This window comes from Saccoglossus kowalevskii, chromosome 7, assembly GCF_978046115.1.
Source record: "Saccoglossus kowalevskii chromosome 7, keSacKowa6.1, whole genome shotgun sequence".
Taxonomy (NCBI): domain Eukaryota; kingdom Metazoa; phylum Hemichordata; class Enteropneusta; family Harrimaniidae; genus Saccoglossus; species Saccoglossus kowalevskii.
In genome coordinates this window covers 40,219,966-40,244,488 of record NC_140647.1, presented here as the reverse complement: position 1 = coordinate 40,244,488, position 24,523 = coordinate 40,219,966, and the positions used below count along the sequence as shown (strand labels likewise).

Below are 24,523 nucleotides of genomic sequence, written 5' to 3'. Positions count from 1 at the left end.
CCTTCGACATTTGTTTGATGTTATTTGTATTACCAGTGTCACAGTCCCTCAGTGCATGGAACTATAGTTCATGCTCAGTGTTAACTTGTTTTCCGTTCCGCGATGTTATCCAGCAGTGATTTTGGGTACAATTGCATATTCTGTGTAATATTATCTATTTCACATTCATTAAAAAATGTGGAGATATCTCTTTGTAATCGCTAAAGGGCGATGTGGCAGTCGTGTTTTGCATTTGGATAAGTTTGAGAAGTTGCCAACTTCCTCAGGTATATATTGGCTGGTGAAAAGGAGTATGTCACGCATCGTGTTTCGAATTTCATCGTGACCGTTCCTTTCAGTGTTTCCTTAGTGGGTTGACCTGTTAAATGTGCCTGCTCGCTCTCGGCTCTGGTGTCCCCCTCTGAGACATTTGTAATTCGTGAATGCATGTCACGGCCGATGATCATGAAAAGGCTACTAGAACGTTTTCACGCAAACAATATAGGCGTTGTAAAGCTGTCAATTCCGTGACTATAGAAGGCCCACTCCCTAATTGACGGACTCTATCTAACTTCTAAGTACAAAGTCCTACCTTTTATGCAGTATTGTGTTGAACCTGCGTTAAACTGATGTCCGAAGCCTATCCGCTGCCATTGTACACTGATCACCTACTAGTGGCGTGCTTGACGCCGACGTTAGGTTTCCAGCAAATTTCGATTTGAAATGAGAGAATGTACAGAAATCAGTCCAGTGTTAATCGAAAGCGATTGAAGTCACCCCCTCCGAAGTACCGACACCCCTTGTCACCTAACAGTAGGGGTAGGACAATATATTTAATAGTTATAATTGTACTACGTAGAAGCTACTTCTGTTATTTTATATCATTGTTTACCGGTAAATTGTAAATACGTAAAAAGAACTTTAATAAGAAAATTCTAATAAGATGTTGACCATTTACAAACTCTGATGGATTCTGAAAAAAAAATCAGTGAATAGAAAATGTTCGAAAAGAAATAATTCTACCGAAAAATTCACAGAGTAAAGTATAAAAAAAAACTACTGCAACATTGTCGTGAAAACCGTCTCCCCACAGAGCTCTTAATGCTAAACCCCCAATCTTCTTTTTTTAAATGATTTTAAATGAGCCTACAGTGTCCATAAAGTCTTTCATTCCATACCATACTGCTGTGTCAATATTGATATATTTTTATTAATGCATACAATCTCAAAAGAAAGCTCCATGGTTGAAGTAAATCACATTTCATTGCAGTCATGCGTATGTATAATTTTTCTACAAGGCTCATTTGAAAAAAAGAAACAAACGTTGCTGACAACAGGTCAATGACTTAAAATTAATGCATATACAATCTCTTTCAGAAAATCACAATGATAATGAGCTCAGACTAAAGCAAATTCCTGTCAAAGATGGACTGATTTCATGTCGGTTGGTAGTTTTGATAACCAACAGGTCCTTTTGACAAAAATACAAAAAAAAACATGCCATGAACCTGTAGTTTTATAGTCACAACGTCCTTCTAAAATAAAAAGACAAATTACAATAACATATTCTAACTTGCAACATCTTTTGCAGTGCTATCAAGCAGGAGATATGTGTATGCATGCTGGTTACATTTGTTATGCTACACAGTAAGAAATAGGGAGGTGTTGCCAACAGCATTGACACAGATTGATTTACAGAACAATCCAATTAAAAAATGAATGTTTGATTGATAAATAACAACCAAATCAATGTATGCAAAAATTAATTACCCGCTCCTAAATGTGTTTCTGCGAAAACGTAAAATTTGAAGAAAATCATTGAATACTATTTTGTAATTATCTGCTATTCACTTCTGTGTATGTGTATTATAACGCATACACTACATAGAATTTCATTGCAAGGGAATAACAAATCTTCGAGGAAATCTCAAAATTATAGCAAAAATCTGTGTTTTTAATGTGCAAGTCAAAACTGTATAACTAAAAAGAAATTACCAATTGAAAACCAAACATCGCTAGCTTATATAGATTCAGTACACACCAATACATATTCATACTTCCTCAATAAATGATTTCAAATGTTGAATATATGTTAGAAGATTGAATACCGAGAATTGCCATTCTGAGTTACTCCAAAAACGAACATAGTCACTGAGTACCTGGTAACCATGACGTCTTGACAAAAAATTAGTAAGGACCTTTCAGGAAAAAAGTTTTGATCTAAAATTAACATCATCGCATGATATTTTATAGGAGAATTTATCAAATATGATTTAATTGAAATCCCAATTTTATAACCTTCATTCATATAAACTTTATCTTTGAATTTTTGGGGAACATGTGTCAATACAAAAATATTGTGATTATCAGCTCTGTCTGTTAGGACCTTGAACATGGAGTTTATTTACGTTAATACAAAATAAATTATAGAAACTTTATAATTTAAAAAAAAACATGTGTATTGCATCTCATCCCAGAATTCTATTGTCTAATTTCTCATTAGTATTGAAAACATTAAGATGGGGCATCCTCTTAGATGGTACCATCAATCGTCAGTTTGTACAAGGGCTCAAATCTTGCAGCCGCAGTCTCCTGGTTGGCATAGCTTGTCAAGACATGAACACAGCTGAGCTTCATGCCAAAGAATGGGACATCGAAAAGGTCTACTCTTCTTATGTCGAATTGTTTTCTGATGATAGGATTGATGCAGTGTACATAGCAATCGCTAACAGTTTACACTCTCGCTACACCATGAAAGCCGCTCAGCTAGGCAAGCATTGTTTGGTGGAGAATCCCTTGGCAACTAAGGTTATCTATCACTCTCATTAATTTGTTGATTTATATAATTCAGAATATGTCAATTATTGCAATTTTAATAATAAAATATTATGAATCAGTCATTTGTTTTCAGTGTCCAAATTCAGTCAATTATTGCAATTTTAATAATAAAATATTATGAATCAGTCATTTGTTTTCAGTGTCCAAATTCAGTCAATTATTGCAATTTTAATAATAAAATATTATGAATCAGTCATTTGTTTTCAGTGTCCAAATTCATCCAATTATTGCAATTTTAGTAATAACATAATAAGAATCAATCATTTGTTTTCAGTGTCCAAATTCATCCAATTATTGCAATTTTAATAATAAAATATTATGAATCAGTCATTTGTTTTCAGTGTCCAAATTCACCCAATTATTGCAATTTTAATAATAAAACATTATGAATCAGTCATTTGTTTTCAGTGTCCAAATTCACCCAATTATTGCAATTTTAATAATAAAATAATATGAATCAGTCATATCATTTCAGTGTCCAAATTCACCCAGTTATTGCAATTTTAATAATAATATGAATCAGTCATTTGTTTTCAGTGTCCAAATTCACCCAATTATTGCAATTTTAATAATAAAATATTATGAATCAGTCATTTGTTTTCAGTGTCCAAATTCACCCAATTATTGCAATTTTAATAATAAAATATTATGAATCAGTCATTTGTTTTCAGTGTCCAAATTCAGTCAATTATTGCAATTTTAATAATAAATATTATGAATCAGTCATTTGTTTTCAGTGTCCAAATTCATCCAATTATTGCAATTTTAATAATAAAATATTATGAATCAGTCATTTGTTTTCAGTGTCCAAATTCATCCAATTATTGCAATTTTAATAATAAAATAATAAGAATCAGTCTTTTGTTTCCAGTGTCCAAATTCATCTAATTATTGCAATTTTAATAATAACATATTATGAATCAGTCATTTGTTTTCAGTGTCCAAATTCAGTCAATTATTGCAATTTTAATAATAAAATAATATGCATCTGTCATTTGTTTTCAGTGTCCAAATTCTTCCAATTATGGCAATTTTAATAATAAAATAATAAGAATCAGTCATTTGTTTTCAGTGTCCAAATTCATCTAATTATTGCAATTTTAATAATAAAATATTATGAATCAGTCATTTGTTTTCAGTGTCCAAATTCATCCAGTTATTGCAATTTTAATAACAAAATAATATGAATCAGTCATTTGTTTTCAGTGTCCAAATTCACCAAATTATTGCAATTTTAATAATAAAATAATATGAATCAGTCATTTGTTTTCAGTGTCCAAATTCATCCAATTATGGCAATTTTAATAATAAAATAATATGAATCAGTCATTTGTTTTCAGTGTCCCCATTCATCCAATTATTGCAATTTTAATAATAAAATAATATGAATCAGTCATTTGTTTTCAGTGTCCAAATTCATCCAATTATGGCAATTTTAATAATAAAATAATATGAATCAGTCATTTGTTTTCAGTGTCCAAATTCATCCAATTATTGCAATTTTAATAATAAAATAATATGAATCAGTCATTTCATTTCAGTGTCCAAATTCATCCAATTATTGCAATTTTAATAATAAAATAATATGAATCAGTCATTTGTTTTCAGTATCCAAATTCACCCAATTATTGCAATTTTAATAATAAAATAATATGAATCAGTCATTTGTTTTCAGTGTCCAAATTCAGTCAATTATTGCAATTTTAATAATAAAATAATATGAATCAGTCATTTCATTTCAGTGTCCAATTTCAGTCAATTATTGCATTTTAATAATAAAATAATATGACTCAGTCATTTCATTTCAGTGTCCAAATTCAGCCAATTATTGCACACTGATGAATATTGTGTATTTCAAAATTTTATGTAAGCTTGCTCATTACACTAAATTATGTATGATGACTGAACGTTGACATTGTTGGTGTCAGGCATTTTTGAGATATTCAGTCAGTGTGATTATTACTTCAACTATCTTTGATGAACTGGACTAATTTTCTGAGTACTTAATTCAATTCAATTCAATTCAATTTAAAATAAAAAATATTTGTTGATAGTCAAACACGAATATGTGTCGTACTAACTGAAAGGATCAAAGGTCAGGTTAGGAATGCAACCATTAAACCTTTAGGGAAACTAGTGGGAGGTATGGTGAAATCTTCAGAGCAATAAAAATAAATATGGGTATTGATGTTAAAACACAAATTAGTTAGATTTTCTATAACTATTCTAGGATTTGCTTTTTGATAGTTATATATAAACCTATACACCCTCATTAATGCCTCCCTCCATATACACCTCCCTTTAAGTATACCTTTCCATCTTCACCTCCCTACATATACACTCCTCTCTCCATATACACATTCCTGTATACTGCATGCTTTATCTATTTCACCTTCTACATACACCTCCCTCCATATATAACCTCCTTTTCATATAATATCATCATCATCAGGACCCTAGCCGGTTATGCCGTTGGTGCACCCATGACTTAACATCCTTGTGCCAAGTCTTTTTATCGTGTGTTCGGTGACCTGCATTCTGCAAACTGAGGTTCGTCCACTTCTTGATGTCTTCCTGCCATGTTCTTGTTGGCCTTCCTTGCGGTCTTTTACCTTCACATATGTCCTGGATAAGGTTTCTTGACATCTTTCCTCTACTTGGTGCCTAAAAAAGGTCAATTTTCTTTTTGTCACTGTCTGCATGTAGGGTTCTTGTTTTTTGTTTGCTCTCTTGAAAGTTTTCAGTGACTCTAGTCCATACATAGTCATTACTTCTTTTTTCTTTCTATGTTATTCCCAGCAGCCTTCGATAGCATTTCATTTCAAATGCTTCTATTTTCCTCCAGACCTTGTCCGTTATTGTTATACATACAATATACCACCTTTGATATACATCTAATACCCAGTATAATAATTCCTCTATATGCATTTGTTCAAACAAATTTTAAGTTCAAATGATGGTTTCATTACCAACAGCCTGGGAAAATTCATCAATGATATTTTAAAAGAAAACAAAAATTAAACTTTTAATATTTAACATTTTTTCTAACATTTATTTTATATTTTTACAGTGTTTGTTTATTTGTTATTTGTTTGTGATGATGTATAGAATGAATAGAAAATTGTACACAATATAACATCTAAGGTCAATTACATAAAAATTATACACAACTCATAAACCCCATAAACATCTCCATGCATTCATCTCAGGTTTTATGTGTTTTTCTTGTAGGTTTGTGAAATTATTGAGATTGAGAGACTAGCGAAAGAAAAGAATGTGATCATAGCAGAAGGCTATCCTTATCTCTACCATCCACAGTTTCAAGCAATCAAACAAGAGATATCATCAGGTGATATGATAAATCAACAAACTATCTATCTATTGAAAAGTTAGACAGTAATAAAAATATTGTGTAAAAGTGAAACATTGATTCTTGAATCTTATGATGTGACACATCAAATCTTATTATTAGTCCCCGTTCGAAACGAAGTCTGAAAACAGGGACTTATAATTCGATCTCCATCCGTCCATGCGTCTGTGCGTCCGTCCGGAGTCATATCTCAGAATTCCTTGGACCGATTCCGTTCATTCTTTGCATGTGCCTAGTACTTTATGTGGGACATATGCACATGCAGTGGTTTAGCGATTCGATTCAAAATGGCCGACTGGCAGCCATCTTGTTTTTTGAAAACGTTGTATTTTGGACATGCTTTGTCAGTTTTCATTCAAACTTGGTACATAGATTATACATGTTGGGATACATGTCCCCGACCATCCGTGAGTTCTTGAGTCTGTTCATCCATCCGTCCGTGTGTCCGTCCGTCTGTCTGTTCATGCGTCATTCTGTCCAGAGTCATATTTCAGAATCCTGTGGACCGATTCTGTTCATTCTTTGCATGTGCCTAGTACCTTATGTGGGACATATGCACATGCAGTGGTTTAGCGATTCGATTCAAAATGGCCGACTGGCAGCCATCTTGTTTTTTGAAAACGTTGTATTTTGGACATGCTTTGTCAGTTTTCATTCAAACTTGGTACATAGATTATACATGTTAGGATACATGTCCCCGACCATCCGTGAGTTCTTGAGTCTGTCCGTCCATCTGTCCGTGTGTCCGTCCGTCTGTCTGTTCATGCGTCAGTCTGTCCAGAGTCATATTTCAGAATCCTGTCGACCGATTCTGTTCATTCTTTGCATGTGCCTAGTACCTTATGTGGGACATATGCACATGCAGTGGTTTAGTGATTCGATTCAAGATGGCCGACTGGCAGCCATCTTGTTTTTTTTAAATGTTGTATTTTGGACATGCTTTGTCAGTTGTCATTCAAACTTGGTACATAGATTATACATGTTAAGATACATGTCCATGATTGGATCAAAGATGGTCGACTGGCAGGCATCTTGTTTTTGTTTTTTTATGCGGTATATCTTGGATGTGCTCTGTCAGTTTTCATTTAAATTTGGCACATACATGTACTTTATACATGTTAGGATGCATGTCCATAACAATTTGTTTCAAAATCTGGTCAAGGATGGCCGATTGACAGCCATCTGACTTTTGGCCTTACTACTATATTTCCACAATTTATGTATCATTTTCATTCGTATTTGGCACATACATCATACATATCAGTGTGTTTCATAATCAGATCAAAGATGGCCGAATAACGGCTGTTTTTATTTTTGGCCATATTACTACTACACGAAACACGTGTTTTGATGTAAATAAACAATCTGTTCTATATGCCACTTGGAACTCAAGTTTCAAGGACACGCTCGCGACAACCCGTCCGCTTTAATATGACAAGCACAATGAGAACTTTCAAAACTTTAACGGGGACTGTGTCATTTTCAATGACTTGTTTATTACATTCTGTAACATATTCTGATAATGTTATATATACATCAAAACTATCACATCAAAGCTGAGAAGAACGAAGAACAACATTACCCAGTAGGATCCATATAAGCTATCCAGTAACTAGGTTTATTCAGTACGACATTCAAGACAACAATTTTTTTATTCAGGCTTCAATCATGTTTAAATTTGGATGTCATTATCAAGAAAATGCAAAATACTGTCTTGTATGATAACATATTTTTTGTGATATTCATACTGAACCTGCCATACTGTTTTTTTTTTTGGCTGTCTGTTTATTAGTCCCTGTTCGGACAAAGTCTGAAAACGGGGACTTATAATTCGGTCTCCATCTGTCCGTCCATTCATGCGTCTGTACGTCTGTCCGGAGTCATATCTCAGAATCCCTTGGACGGATTCCGTTCATTCTTTGCATGTGCCTAGTACTTTATGTGGGACATATGCACATCCAGTGGTTTAGCGATTCAAAATGGCTGACTGGCAGCCATCTTGTTTTTTGAAAATTTTGTATTTTGGACATGCTTTGTCAGTTTTCATTCAAACATAGATTATACATGTTAGGATACATGTCTATGACGATTTATTTTGCAATTGGATCAAAGATGGTTGACTGGCAGGCATCTTTTTTTTTTTTTTTATGCTATATCTTGGACGTGCTCTGTCAGTTTTCATTCAAATTTGGCACATACATGTACTTTATACATGTTAGGATGCATGTCCATGACAATTTGTTTCAAAATCTGGTCAAAGATGGCCGATTGACAGCCATATGACTTTTTGGACTTACTACTATATTTCCACAATTTATGTACCATTTTCATTCATATTTGGCACATACATCAGTGTTTCATAATCAGATCAAAGATGGCTGAATAACAGCTGTTTTTATTTTTGACTATATTACTACTACACGGAACACGTGTTTTAATGTAAATAAACAATCTGTTGTATACGCCACTTGGAACTTAAGTTTCAAGGACACGCTCGCGACAACCCCTCCGCTTTAATATGACGAGCACAAAGAGAACGTTCAAAAATTTAACGGGGACTGTTCAATGACTTGTTTTATTGAAGTTTGGCCTGGCACATTTTTACTCAAATTTTTAGCTCTGCCGTCAACTTTGTCGAGCGGAGATTATCATACGAGTGATTGTCCGTCGTCGTCTGTGTCAACTTTTTACTTTTTCGACTTCTTGATATTGCATATATAGATACTACATGTGGACCTCTCTCAGATTTGTTCATTTCGTAATGATATCTTCAAATCTCTAATTTTGATGAATATTTTTGGTAAAAAGTTATATTTTCGATTTCTTGTTGAAAACTGAAATTTTAATTGCTTTGATATTACACATATGGATACTACATGTGAACCTCTCTCAGATATATTCATTTCATAATGATATCTCCAATTCTCTAATTTTGATGAATATTTTTGTCATTTTTGGTAAAAAGTTATATTTTCGACTTCTTGTTAAAAAACGCAAGTCTGATTGCTTTGATAATATACATATAGGTACCTCAGGTAAACCTCTCTCATATTTGTTCATTTCGTATGATATCGACAATTACTGTAAAATACTTTATTTTAGCTGGAATTAATTTTCGCTGAAAATACTTTTTTGGCGAGTAGAATGTAAAATATAGAAGAAAAAGTATATTCGCTGGATTTTATTTTCACTGAATCATTCCTTTAGCGAAAATTAGTTCCAAGTGAAAATAAAGTATTTTACAGTAACTAATTTTGATGAATATTTTTGTCATTTTCGGTAAAAAGTGATATTTTCGAATTCGTGTTGAAAACAGCAAGTCCTCTCTCAGATTTTTTCATTTTCTATTGATATTTTCTGTTCTTTAATTGAAATGTGCATTGCTAAAAGCGGAGTTATCTCAGTCGAGAGGCTGCTTGTTTAATTTTGTTTTCAAATTCTATGCCCTTGCGATGAAATATTTGGAAATTTATTATCTAACTTTAATGTTCATATTGTTGTGTTTGTTACACAGTGCAGTTCATACATAGAAACTGGACCATAAGTTTTAAATTGATTTATTCATCATCCATTAGATTTTTGATCTAAACCAAATGCTTTGATTCCCAATATCTTCAATTCTCTATTTTTAGCAAATAAACTATTTATCCAGAAATTTTTATTTTCTGTTGCTATGAAATTGACTAAAATAATATATATATAGATTACATTTGGTTTTTAAATAAAGATGTAAAAATGCTAGATATCTTTATCTTTGCTCATTCATAAATGCAGATATATTTGTAGCTCTTCACCCTATGTCAATTTAGCCCTCTATTGACCTTTCTTAGTATTCTATCAACAATAGAGGGCACTGTTTCATCAACAGGGGAAATAATTCTTGTCAATGATCTCTGAAATTATTTGAAACATTTATAACTTTTACATTGTCTTGAATCTGTTAGAGATTACACAGTACAGGTGTATGTCTTAAAGATTGGCCTTGCAGTGAGTTAAATTTTCTAATAGTGTATTAGACTGGTAATATAGATACTAATTTGCTGAAATATATATGTATGTTTCAGGGTGTATTGGTGATGTAAGTCACATGCACGGTATCTTTGACTACCAAGCCAACAACAATAATGCAACAGAATCAGATGTCTTAGCTGACTGTGGTGCGCTGTGGAATGTCGGATGTTATCCTATTAGTCTTATGATAGCATTAATGTCGCAGTGTCCACAAACGGTGTCAGCGATTCAACAGACAGGTTCAAGGTAAGGATGCTTTTTGACTCACATGTGCCAAATGGTTACTTTAGGATTGGAATCCATGCATCCATGCATATTAATAATCAAATTTGCATGAACTAGACAATTTTCGGATGTCTCAACAACCACTTATCAGATTTCAAATATACTTAGTACATAGAGACTCTGGAATAAGCATAAATGTATGTGAGAATAGACATAGAAATGATATGTTAAACAGTCATTCTCACATACATGGAAATGATGCGCTGTTTAAATTTACATGAGAACATACATAAAAACGATCAAACTCACATACATTGGGACAGACAAACTCTATAAAAGTTGTTACACGTTTTGTTATTATTTATTTTCCACTGACACCACCCACCAATCCATGCCTAGACACAATCCTGCACCACCCACCAATCCATGCCTTAACACAATCCTACTCCAATCCATGCCTGGACACAATCCTACACCACCCACCAATCCATGCCTTGACACAATCTTGTACCACCCACCAATCCATGCCTGGACACAATCCTGCACCAATCCATGCCTTGACACAATCCTGTACCACCCACCAATCCATGCCTTAACACAATCCTGCACCAATCCATGCCTTGACACAATCCTGTACCAGCCACCAATGCATGCCTGGACACAATCCTACACCACCCACCAATCCATGCCTTGACACAATCCTGTACCACTCACCAATCCATGACTTGACACAGTCCTGTACCAATCCATGCCTTGACACAATCCTGCACCACCCACCATTTCATGCCTTGACACAATCCTGCATCACCCACCAATCCATTTCTTGAGACAATTCTGCACCAATCCATCCCTTGAGACAATCTTGCATCACCCACCAATCCATGCCTTGACACAATCCTGCATCACCCACCAATCCATGCCTGGTCACAATCCTGCACCACCTACCAATCCATGCCTGGAGACAATCCTGCACCACCCACCAATCCATGCCAGAACACAATCCTGCGCCACCCACCAATCTATGCCTTGACACTACCTGCAAAAATCCATGCCTTGACACAATCCTGCACCAATCCATGCCTTGACACAAACCTGCACCACCCACCCATCCATGCCTGGACACAATCCTACACCACCCACCATTTCATGCCTTGACACAATCCTGCATCACCCACCAATCCATTTCTTGAGACAATTCTGCACCAATCCATCCCTTGAGACAATCTTGCATCACCCACCAATCCATGCCTTGACACAATCCTGCATCACCCACCAATCCATGCCTTGTCACAATCCTGCACCACCCACTAATCCATGCCTTGACACAATCCTGTACCAATCCATGCCTTGACACAATCCTGCACCACCCACCCATCCATGCCTGGACACAATCCTGCACCACCCACCAATCCATGCCAGAACACAATCCTGCGCCACCCACCAATCTATGCCTTGACACTACCTGCACCAATCCATGCCTTGACACAATCCTGCACCATTCCATGCCTTGACACAATCCTGCACCACCCACCCATCCATGCCTTGACACAATCTTGCACCACCCACTAATCCATGCCTTAACACAATCCTACACCAGTCCATGCCTGGACACAATCCTGCACCAATCCATGCCTTGACACAATCCTGCACCAATCCATGCCTTGACACAATCCTGCACCACACACCAATCCTAGCCTTGACACAATCCTGCACCACCCACCAATCCATGCCTTGACACAATCCTGCACCAATTCTAGCCTTGGCACAATCCTGCACCAATCCTAGCCTTGACACAATCTTGCACCAATCCATGCCTTGACACAATCCTGCACCACTCACCAATCCATGCCTTGACACAATCCTGCACCAATCCTAGCCTGGACACAATCCTGCACCACCCACCAATCCATGCCTTGACACAATCCTGCACCAATCCTAGCCTTGACACAATCCTGCACCACCCACCAATCCATGCCTTGACACAATCCTGCACCAATCCTAGCCTTGACACAATCCTGTACCAATCCTAGCCTTGACACAATCCTGCACCAATCCTAGCCTTGACACAATCCTACACCAATCCATGCCTGGACACAATCTTGCACCAATCCATGCCTTGACACAATCCTGCACCAATCCATGCCTGGACACAACCCTGCACCACCCACCAATCCATGCCTTGGCACAATCTTGCACCACCCACCAATCCATGCCTTAACACAATCCTACACCAGTCCATGCCTGGACACAATCCTGCACCAATCCATGCCTTGACACAATCCTGCACCAATCCATGCCTTGACACAATCCTGCACCAATCCATGCCTTGACACAATCCTGCACCAATCCATGCCTTGACACAATCCTGCACCACCCACCAATCCATGCCTTGACACAATCTTGCACCACCCACCAATCCATGCCTTGACACAATCCTACACCAGTCCATGCCTGGACATATATATTCCTGCACATATCCATGCCTGGACGCAATCCTGTATCACCCACCAATCCATGCCTTGACACAATCCTGCATCACCCACCAATCCGTGCCTGGACACAATCCTATACCAATCCATGCTTTGAAACAATCCTGCATTGTGTCGCTTGTCTTGTGAAGGTGTGAAATCTATGTTACAATGATAGGTAATGTCTGAATGACCGAATAATGAAGTTTCATGAGACTCAATAAATTGCTGATAGTTTTGTCATTCATATACAAAATTCATCTACGAAAACAATAGTTCAGGTCATCAAATGCAATTCCTACATTCAGGTCATTTAAGATGTCTTGCACAAAACTGAGCAGAAAGCAAAAATTAAACACAGTGATATGGTATTTTCATAACATGGCAATTATCAATAGTTTTTTTTTATCAATAGTTTTGATTTAATATATTTTTTACTTGTGTTACATTACAGAAGCGAAGACACCAGCACAGTTGGATGGATGAAATATGACACCGTCATGGGATCCATTTCTACCAGCTTGAACAGTCCAACCAAAACACACTTTGAAATTGCCGGCACGAATGGAAGAATACATCTGCACAATGACTGGTGTTATCACCCCGACCACTGTAATCAAACCAACTCATTTGAACTCATCATGAAAGGAGAACCATCCAAAAAAGTCACTGTGCTCAATCAAGACCTTTACAGAGGAGAAATATTATCATTTGAAGCAACTGTGTTAGATAAAAAACCATCTCTTGTAACTCTGCAACTAAGTAAAAAAATCGCAGCTGTATTGGAAGCTATGTACGAGTCAGCACGATTGGATGGTGTACCAGTAGTGCCTCAACTAGAGTAAACTCTGAAAGGTCTAATGGTGTACCAGTCGTGCCTCAACTAGAGTAAACTCTGAAAGGTCTAATGGTGTACCAATAGTGCCTCAACTAGAGTAAACTCTGAAAGGTCTAATGGTGTACCAATAGTGCCTCAACTAGAGTAAACTCTGAAAGGTCTAATGGTGTACCAATAGTGCCTCAACTAGAGTAAACTCTGAAAGGTCTAATGATGTACCAATAGTGCCTCAACTAGAGTAAACTCTGAAAGGTCTAATGGTGTACCAATAGTGCTTCAACTAGAGTAAACTCTGAAAGGTCTAATGGTGTACCAATAGTGCCTCAACTAGAGTAAACTCTGAAAGGTCTAATGGTGTACCAATAGTGCCTCAACTAGAGTAAACTCTGAAAGGTCTAATGGTGTACCAATAGTGCCTTAACTAGAGTAAACTTTGAAAGGTCTAATGGTGTACCAGTAGTGCCTCAACTAGAGTAAACTCTGAAAGGTCTAATGGTGTACCAATAGTGCCTCAACTAGATTAAACACTGCAAGGTCTAATGGTGTACAAGTAGTGCCTCAACTAGAGTAAACACTGCAAGGTTTAATGGTGTACCAGTAGTGCCTCAACTGAGTAAACACTGCAAGGTCTAATGGTGTACCAGTAGTGCCTCAACTAGAGTGACCTCTGAAAGGTCTAATGGTGTACCAGTAGTGCATCAACTAGAGTAAACACTGCAAGGTCTAATGGTGTACCAGTAGTTCCCCAACTAGAGTAAACACTGCAAGGTCTAATGGTGTACCAGTAGTGCCTCAACTGGAGTGACCTCTGAAAGGTCTAATGGTGTACCAGTAGTGCCTCAACTAGATTAAACACTGCAAGGTCTAAAGGTGTACCAGTAGTTCCTCAACTAGAGTGAACACTGGAAGGTCTAATGGTGTACCAGTAGTGCCTCAACTAGAGTAAACTCTGCAAGGTCTAATGGTGTACCAGTAGTGCCTCAACTAGAGTGAACACTGCAAGGTCAAATGGTGTACGAAAAGTGCCTCAACTAGATTAAACACTGCAAGGTCTAGGTGTACCAGTAGTGCCTCAACTAGATTAAACACTGCAAAGTCTAATGGTGTACCAGTAGTGCCTCAACTAGAGTAAACACTGCAAGGTCAAATGGTGTACGAAAAGTGCCTCAACTAGATTAAACACTGCAAGGTCTAGGTGTACCAGTAGTGCCTCAACTAGATTAAACACTGCAAGGTCTAATGGTGTACCAGTAGTGCCTCAACTAGAGTAAGCACTGCAAGGTCTAATGGTGTACGAAAAGTGCCCCAACTAGAGTAAACACTGAAAGGTCTAATAGTGTACCAGTAGTGCCTCAACTAGAGTGACCTCTGAAGAGTCTAATGGTGTACCAGTAGTGCCTCAACTAGAGTAAACACTGCAATGTCTAATGGTGTACGAAAAGTGCCTCAACTAGAGTAAACACTGCAAGGTCTAATGGTGTACAAGTAGTGCCTCAACTAGAGTGACCTCTGAAGAGTCTAATGGTGTACCAGTAGTGCCTCAACTAGAGTAAACACTGCAAGGTTTAATGGTGTACCAATAGTGCCTCATCTAGATTAAACTCTGCAAGTTCTAATGGTGTACCAGTAGTGCCTCAACTAGATTAAACACTGCAAGGTCTAATGGTGTACGAAAAGTGTCTCAACTGGATTAAACATTGCAAGGTCTAATAGTGTACCAGTAGTGCCTCAACTAGAGTAAACATTGCAAGGTCTAATGGTGTACCAGTAGTGCCTCAACTAGAGTAAACACTGCAAGGTCTAATGGTGTACCAATACTGCCTCAACTAGAGTGACCTCTGAAAGGTCCATTAGTGTACCAGTAGTGCTTCAACTAGAGTAAACACTGCAAGGTCTAATGGTGTACCAGTAGTGCCTCAACTAGAGTAAACACTGCAAGGTATAATGGTGTACCAGTATTGCCTCAACTGAGTAAACACTGCAAGGTCTAATGGTGTACCAGTAGTGCCTCAACTGAGTAAACACTGCAAGGTCTAATGGTGTACCAGTAGTGACTCAACTGGAGTAAACACTGCAAGGTCTAATGGTGTACCAATAGTGCCTCAACTGAGTAAACACTGCAAGGTCTAATGGTGTACCAATAGTGCCTCAACTAGAGTAAACACTGCAAGGTCTAATGGTGTACCAGTAGTGCCTCAACTAGAGTAAACACTGCAAGGTCTAATGGTGTACCAGTAGTGCCTCAACTAGAGTAAACACTGCAAGGTCTAATGTTGTACCAGTAGTGCCTCAACTAGAGTAAACACTGCAAGGTCTAATGGTGTACCAATAGTGCCTCAACTGAGTAAACACTGCAAGGTCTAATGGTGTACCAATAGTGCCTCAACTAGAGTAAACACTGCAAGGTCTAATGGTGTACCAGTAGTGCCTCAACTAGAGTAAACACTGCAAGGTCTAATGGTGTACCAGTAGTGCCTCAACTGAGTAAACTCAGCACGGTCTGAATTACTTGCCTCAATTTTAGCGCAGTATTTTAACATTTTTATCTATTTTTCTATGATTTTAATAGACATAATGTTTCATCAGTTAGGTTTTTGTTTTTTTTTAATCTGAAAATGATTATGCTTTTTTTATTTTGTGAATGATGACAAAAGTTGACTGAAGAAGCGAAGCACTGTTTTACGAAATGGGATTATCTCCGGACTTGGGGACAATCTCTTGATAAGCAGACATTTTTGTTGTTGACAAATCAAGGATGAACAATTGGAAAGGTCTGTGTACATTCAGAGCAGCCCAACAGCAAGCTATACATTTATTACTTCTGGCCCATAGTTTTTACTGATATAATAGTTATCAGTGTCCGTTTGTCTGTACGAACTCATAACAGGAGCACTATTGAGATAAATGTTCACACATTGGTATATTGGATCTGATCAACATATTTAACACATTGTCTATTGACTCCTTTTTTCCATTGATTTCCAGCATTTTGCCATTCTGGACCTGATCGTTTTAAAGAATACTGCATTAACGTATATTGTTCTAAAGCCATGCCGCTTACATGTATACATCAGAATAATGTGAAGAAACTTGGTATATCTTTTAATTGCATGCATAGCAAAAGTATTTAGTATACTACCTGTCCCCTAATGGTGCTCTTTTTAAATATTTAAGTTGCTAACAAGCTATTTTTTCATTACAAATAAACAAATTATATACATTATATCTTGAACTTATTTCTTTGATGTTGTGATGTTGCTTATTTGTCAATCCATTGCTTGCAACGACTTGTGACGTAATTTTGAAAGTGTATCTCATCCTTAAGTTTCAGAGTGGCAGAATTAATTGATTACTTTTAACCTAAAATATTCACTGAGAAAAGTTCAAAATATTTACTAAAAATATAAAATTAGCAATAATGTTAACACTTCTTCTTCTCAAGCCGTTTTTGTATTTTAAACTTCTTCTTGAAAATGGCAAGACCGCTTGCTTTGATTATATTTGTACCTTGGGTGGACCTCCCTCAGATTTGTTGATTCTTCAAAGCCATTTTTGGTAAAAACTGCTGTTTTCGACTTTTTCGTGAACATGGCTAGCACAATTGATTTGATATTTCATATGTAAACACCTTGGGTGGACCTTTTCCAGATTTGTTCATTTGTTGACGTTGTCTTCAATTCTAACATTTTAGTGAATAATTTAGCCATTTTTAACTAAATAATCAAGCTGTATCAGCCGATAGGCTGCTGGTTCATTTATTGTGTTAGTGAATGAACAAATAATTACAAAACTAATAACTGCAACTGACTAGCTGTTTTGCAGGAGTCAACACAAGTTTTTTTTCTAAAGAAACACATTAACGAAAATACAAGATATTATTAAATGTGTGAAACTGTTGGAGAACTACTTAAGGTACCTGATAAACATGCTGGCAAAAAGTTCAAAATATCTGTTATACTAAAAAAGGGAAAACTAAAAAAATGCAGATTTCAGTCTAAAATAATTACATGAGAGATACCTAAAAGGCGCTGACCTGGATACCTACACGGAAAAAGCCAAGCCTCACAAGTACCCTCACAGCAAATATGGACACCGAGAATATTAGACAATATTTGGTAATCGTTTTCCTAAGTAACTATTCAAAATAGCTAGGCAATAAGAGTTGTGGGTATTGTAACAATGTTTGAAATGTCTGCTCGAGACTAGTGGTTTGCAAACAATATTAAAAATGTAATTTTACTAAATATTAATGGATAAAATTGAACGTCATTTTCATCTGATGGTTGATCACACAAAACAAAGAACGCAGCAATTCATAATGGAAACGTAATCATTTTGGCGGTATTACGATGAGTTTTACGATGAGTTTTACTTGGAATGAAAACAGAAGTATTTTATAATGACCTTTAATGCAGAGCTCAATTCGTCCCAATTCACGTTCGTCACAGTACATTTTCATTCCATTGTCTTTGTTCAGCCTTACGATCTTGTGCAGGGGATGTCGATTTCTATGTTGGTGCAAGGAGTAAATTTCGACGTACATGTGTCTGCTAGACCCTTCCTTTTAACAACCTAGAAAGAATAATGTCGTCTACACGTGTGACTTCTTTTATATATTCGTAACAAGACAATCAAGCTTGATGCATATAAAATACAATCGGAAGCCTTTGCAACAATATTTACTTATTTCCCGATATTCAGAAATAAACAACTATTACCATGTTAACCAATATGAATATGAATGAATGTTGAAATATGAATAACTTGATTTGACAATTGACGGATTAACATGTTGCAAAGTGTGATACAATAAACGACTGGGGTTTACTTTTCGGGGTGCTGAATGCACGATGAGTGCGTGACCACGATATGTCTTTGAGACGAATAAACTTGTGGGACCAATCAACTTGGATCGAATGTGATTTGGAACGAATCGACCGTACACCATTTAGTGAACTAAAGCCGGTATGCGAGTAAACAAACACAGTCTCTCAAAGATGCACAGAAGTGGTGGGTTCATGTTAAGAGGCGTAATCGATACATATATTTATCAATGATCTTTCTAATAGTATTCTTTCTAATCCGGTTAGCTTAGAGAATAATTTATTTAACTGTTTATTATTTGCTGATGATATTGTAATAGTGTCAAATTCAAGTAATGTCCTTCAAAATAGTCTAGATCATCTTAACATGGAGGTAATAAGAATAAGTACTGTAACAAGTGTAATTACAAGTAGATACAAAAAAAGACACAGATCATCAGTGAGTAATACAATACACGTGTTTAAGAGATCTGTTCTGTCTATCTGAAATCTAGGGAACTTTCACGTTTAAATGCCACAGAACTTATGGTGTTTTACAAGTGAGAAAATCATTAAAAAATATTTGATGATAAAACTTGTTTTGAATTACTGCGCATTAAATTTTGTAAAACCATACTAGGAGTTCACAAAAAATCAAGCAACATTGCGACAATAGCTGAATTTTGAAGCTGGCCAATTACTATTGATATTTGCAGACAGATGATTAGGTACCATGACAGACTTGACAACAATGAAAGCAAAATGAAAGCAAAACTATAGGCTACACATGGACAATTTATTACGTAAACTACAGGAAATTACTAAAATCAATGAGAGCCACCATGATGTTGAAAATAAATTAAAAAAAAAATGTATATAACTCCATTGTTTTATTTTGTATATTTTTGGGAGGGTGTGGTCATTATTGCACATCTACTCGTGCCAAGGTGTAACCATACCCAATATGAATAAAATCGACACGGTGGTGGTAGCGATAGCAGCAAATAACTGCATTGATCTAATTTCCATATTTTGGGAGGGCCTGGTCATTACTGTCAAAAGCACATCAACGTGTAATCCTACCAAATATGAACGAAATCGGCTCAATGGTTGCTGAGATCAAAGGAAATAACTGGATTTAGCTAATTTACATATTTTTTGGGTTGGGTGAGGTCATATTAATAATGACCTAAAAGATGACTTCCAATAAGGAAAACGAACAAATTGAATTCTTAGCCACTGTAAGAGGTTTAATTGATTATAACTTTCCAAATTGTAATTTAATAATTGGAGGTGATCTAAACATCCCTCTTGATCCAGTAATGGATAAAAGAGGTGATAGTCCAGAGCTGAGGAATACTTTCAGACGCGACATGTATACATTTATTAATTCCTTATCACTTATTGATGTTTACCGTAAACTAAACCCAGCACAGTATAGGTTTACTTGGCGAAGAGCTAATGCTGCGTCTCGTCTAGATTATTTTTTGACATCGCCATCTGTATTTAGAAATATTAGGAAGTTTGACATCATGCCTTGTACTAAATCAGACCATGATGCAATTTCAATAACTTATGAAATTGGTAAAAAGCAGGTTAGAGGACCAGGTTTTTGGAAATTTAATTGTGATTTATTAAATGATGATTCATATTCTAAAATGATTAAAATACAGATCTCTAGTGTCGTGGGTGAAAACAAACATATGGATGATCAAGCTTTGTTTGAGTTTTTAAAATATAAAATTCGAGAGGCGACAGTTGAATTTTCAAAAAAGAAAGCACAAGAGAGACGAAGTAAAGAAAAGGAACTAATGCTTGAACTACAGAAATTGGAAGAACAAATAGATGACAATTTAATTAAAAAACAAGAATTAGATGATATTATTGATAATAATATTAGAGGTTCAATTGTAAGGTCAAGGGTTCAATGGTTTGAAAATGGTGAGAAAAGTACAAAATTCTTTTTGAATTTAGAGAAACGTAATTATTCAAAAAAGACCATTGTTGAGTTGAAAAAAGGGAATGAATATTTGACGAGTGAAAGGGACATTTTAAAGGAAATTAATAGGTATTATAAGGAGCTCTATACATCAGAAAAAACAATTTGGAATTTAGTGAGAATGATAATTTATTTTTCGTAAAAGAAAATATTCCTATTTTACCAAATGAGATTGCACTACAGTGTGAGGGCCCACTTACTAAGGAGGAAGTTTTTGCTGTGCTTAAATAAGCCCCTCAGAATAAGACTCCAGGTAGCGATGGTCTACCCCCCGAGTTTTATTTATTTTTTTGGGAATATATTGGAGATGCACTAGTTGCTTCACTCAATCATGGTTATAGAGAAGGCATGATGTCAAACACACAAAAACAGGCAGTCATTACCTTATTACCAAAACCAGATAAAGACCAACTTCATCTAGGAAATTGGAGACCAGTTTCTTTATTAAATAGTGATTATAAGCTAGCAAGTAGGTGTATTGTAAAACGTCTTGAGAATATTTTGCCTAAGATTATCAACGAAGATCAATCAGCTTTTATTTCGGGGAGGAAAATTATGGATAATATAAGGCTTATCTCTGATGTTATCGATTATTGTGAGGAGCATGAGCACCCAGGGGCAGTCATGTTTGTGGACTTCTCTAAAGCTTATGATACTTTGGAATGGAACTTTATAAATAAGGCATTGAAATTGTTTAATTTTGGTGATTCATTTATACGTTGGGTAAATGTATTTTATAATGATATTAAGAGTTGTGTTGTAAACAATGGGTTTTCCACAGGTTGGTTTGGACTATCACGGGGTATAAGACAGGGCTGTCCTTTATCGACTGCACTGTTTGTAATTGCTATCGAATTCCTTGCCATTTCTATACGTACCAGTAAAGAAATTGAAGGAGTACATTTTCCTTATGACAATGAAATTCGATTTTTAGGGTATGCAGATGATACCACGCTCTTTTTGGGGGATCAGGTGTCAGTTAAGCACATTCTTATTTTGTTAAAGTACTTTCATAAGTGTTCTGGACTTAGAATTAACTTGCAAAAAACACAGCTTTTACTAGTAGGTACTATGAAAAGGCAATGGAGGGAAATAGATGAGATTTCACCCACTGATAAGCCAATTAGATATTTAGGCATTTAGCTGGGCCACAATAAAAGGTGTAATAAGAAATTAAATTTTGATGATAAGATAACTAAAATTTCAAATATTCTGTCAGTCTGGAAATCACGTAATTTAACTCTCAAAGGAAAGGTTATTTTAGTTAAGGTATTTGGTGCATCAAATCTGGTGTATTCAATGACTGCGATTTCAACCCCAAGTAATGTTATTAATGAGGCTAGGTCCTTGCTATTCAATTTCTTGTGGAGGGGTAAAAAACATCATATAAAGCGTAATACCCTAATTGGTAACTATGATCAAGGAGGCCTTCGTATGGTGGATATTGAAATTTTGAACAAAGCAATAAAACTTTCCTGGGCTGTTAAAATTATACATACAGAATCAACTATAGCTGTATTCAGTCATTATTATTTTAGAAATTATGGGGGTTTGCGATTTTTACTCCAGTGCAATTATGATTGGGGCCAAATAAATGGTAGAATACCTCCCTTTTACATGGATATTATAAGATATTGGAGTGAGATAAATAAACAGAAGGAACCAAGTTGTGTACAGGAAGTTATAACGCAAACAATTTGGAATAATAAATATATTTTGATAAATGGGAGCTCTGTATATTACAGTAAATGGCACATCAGTGGAGTAAGGTACATCGGTAATTTGTTAGATAATAACGGTAAATTTCTAAAGTGCCATCAGTTTACTGAAAAATATAATATTGCTGTGAATTTTATAACATATACAGGTATTATTTCGGCAATTCCATCAAAATGGAAAAAGCTTTTGAAATCTAATGACCATGTGCATGTAACTGGACAAAATGTTCAAAATACAATTGATTATGGAAAGGGTAAAACAAAAGATTTCTATAAAATACTGACAAAAAGTAAATTTGAACCCCCAAGCTCAGAAACTAAATATGGGTCAATGATTTATGGGCGGAACATAGCAGGAAAATGGAAGGCAATTTGGCAGTTACCTTATAAGGTAACAGGTGAAGAAAAAATGAGAATTTTTCAGTTCAAAATTTTGCATAGAATTGTAACAACAAATTTATTCTTATACAAAAATAACTTAAGAACAGATAGTATGTGTAAATATTGTCAAAATGAGGGAAATTTAGAACATTTGTTCTGGTATTGTTCAACTGCACAAAGATTTTGGAATTCGTTTGACGAGTTCTGGAAAAAGATCTCTGATGATAACACAAAATTAATCACATGTTCAAGTATTATCTTCGGAGTACTGGAAAACAGATCCCTTTTAAATTTGTTGTTACTAATTGGTAAATATGTCTTGTATTGTAGCAGGTTTACTGGTTATAGCCCAACAATAGCCTATTTTATAAGTAAAATTAGAAACCAAATTAACATTGAAAAATGTGTTTTAACTGAAAAAAAGTTTGAAACGAAATGGAGCAAAGTGCTGCAAGTGATTGAAGGATATTTGTAAGTTAATTTTATAAGTTTATTTAACATGTAGTCATTGTAAATTAATGAAATTCAACAGTTAATAAAAGAAAACAAATGAACCCCTCCCTCATACACACACTAACAACAACAGCCCCTCCCCCAACCATTTTTTTCCCCACCTATCCCCCTTCTTTTTTTCTTTTTCTAATATTGCTTCATTTTATGCTGTTAATTACCTTTATGTATATCTTTTTGACATGTAAGATTATTTTGAAGTAATGTACTTTTGTGGGAATATATGTGAATAAAAAAAACAAATTAATGATGACTTCCGATGATAAGGAAGTTATTTTGAAATTGGGTTCTGAGAAGTTGGTTCTGAGTTCTGAGTTCTGAAAAGTATACACTACCGTTTGTGACTTTGTTCGTTTGGGGGCATAAATTATGTAATTTCTTACATTATTTCGAGTCAAATAAAATATTCTATAATTCCTAGCTGAATCTAACTTGTATAATAATAATAATAACTTTATTGCATCCTTAGAAATACAATGTTTCTATCAGTTAATAGCAATAAAGATTAGTTGTGATAACTACTACTACAAAAAGAAAGTTAGTTGTTAAAAAAAAGATAAAGCAAGTGTTACATATCAAATGGCATTTTTATTTCTTGATTGAAATGCATTATGAATATAGTTGCCAATCTTTTTTATTATTACATCATCTTTTGAAGTCATCAAGAAATTAAATTTCTGGAGATCATCCTGGGTTTCTTGTGGAAATATAATGTCTTGTATGATTTGTTGGCGTATTACTTTATATTGTGGACATTTCATAACAAAGTGCAGTTCGTCTTCTATTTCATTCTGTGAACATTGTTTGCAAATTCTATTTTCAGTAGGTATTTTTGGTTGCTTATGTCTCCCTTTTTCTATTGCTAAATTGTGATTACTAGTTCGAAATTTTGTCATTGAAATTCTTTGTTTCAAATTTAGCACATCTAAGTATTTTTCAAAATTATAAGAGTCTTTGAATTTTTCATAAGTTCTCAGCTATGTATTTTTGTTTGACAACTTTGCCAATTTGCTGTATATGTTTTGTTAACCAATCATTCTATTGTTCTCGTGAAAAGTTCATGTTGTTCATCATTTTTTGTATTGAAGAGTACCATTGTAAATTGGATTTCTTTTGTTTCAGGTATGCTTGTTTTGTGATATTATTGTCTGGTAATTTACTGATACGAGTCCAGTATTTTATTAAATTGAACCGAATGTCTACTAAGAGTGGGAATTCTCCTACTTCGGCTCTGCATGCAATGTTTGCCACAAATTTGTTCAGTCCTAGTAGTTGTTTGTAAAAATTCAATTGTGTTTTTTCTGTTATTGTTTTGTCCCATTTGTTGTAATCTTGAATTTCATGGCCCCAGATTTCAGACCCGTACAATAATATTGGTTGAATA

At 35.4% G+C, this 24,523-nt stretch overlaps 2 protein-coding genes across 2 annotated transcripts in view; one reads left to right on the top strand and one right to left on the bottom strand.

The window, feature by feature from the left end:
• LOC102802847 (farnesyl pyrophosphate synthase-like) overlaps positions 1 to 643 on the bottom strand; it is a 76,946-nt gene extending 76,303 nt beyond the window's left edge. Inside the window, exon 1 of the mRNA XM_085501562.1 lies at positions 572 to 643. The gene's annotated coding sequence lies outside the window, so the exon portion shown is untranslated. The remainder of the gene's footprint in view (positions 1 to 571) is intronic.
• Positions 435 to 16,952, top strand: LOC102802730 (uncharacterized). The gene is made up of 5 exons (XM_006824514.3): positions 435 to 798; positions 2,483 to 2,787; positions 6,049 to 6,166; positions 10,252 to 10,444; positions 13,346 to 16,952. Exons 1-5 carry the CDS (start codon positions 711 to 713, stop codon positions 13,734 to 13,736), a joined length of 1,095 nt encoding a protein of 364 aa, XP_006824577.3. The 5' UTR covers positions 435 to 710; the 3' UTR covers positions 13,737 to 16,952.
• Positions 16,953 to 24,523: the final 7,571 nt, after the last annotated feature.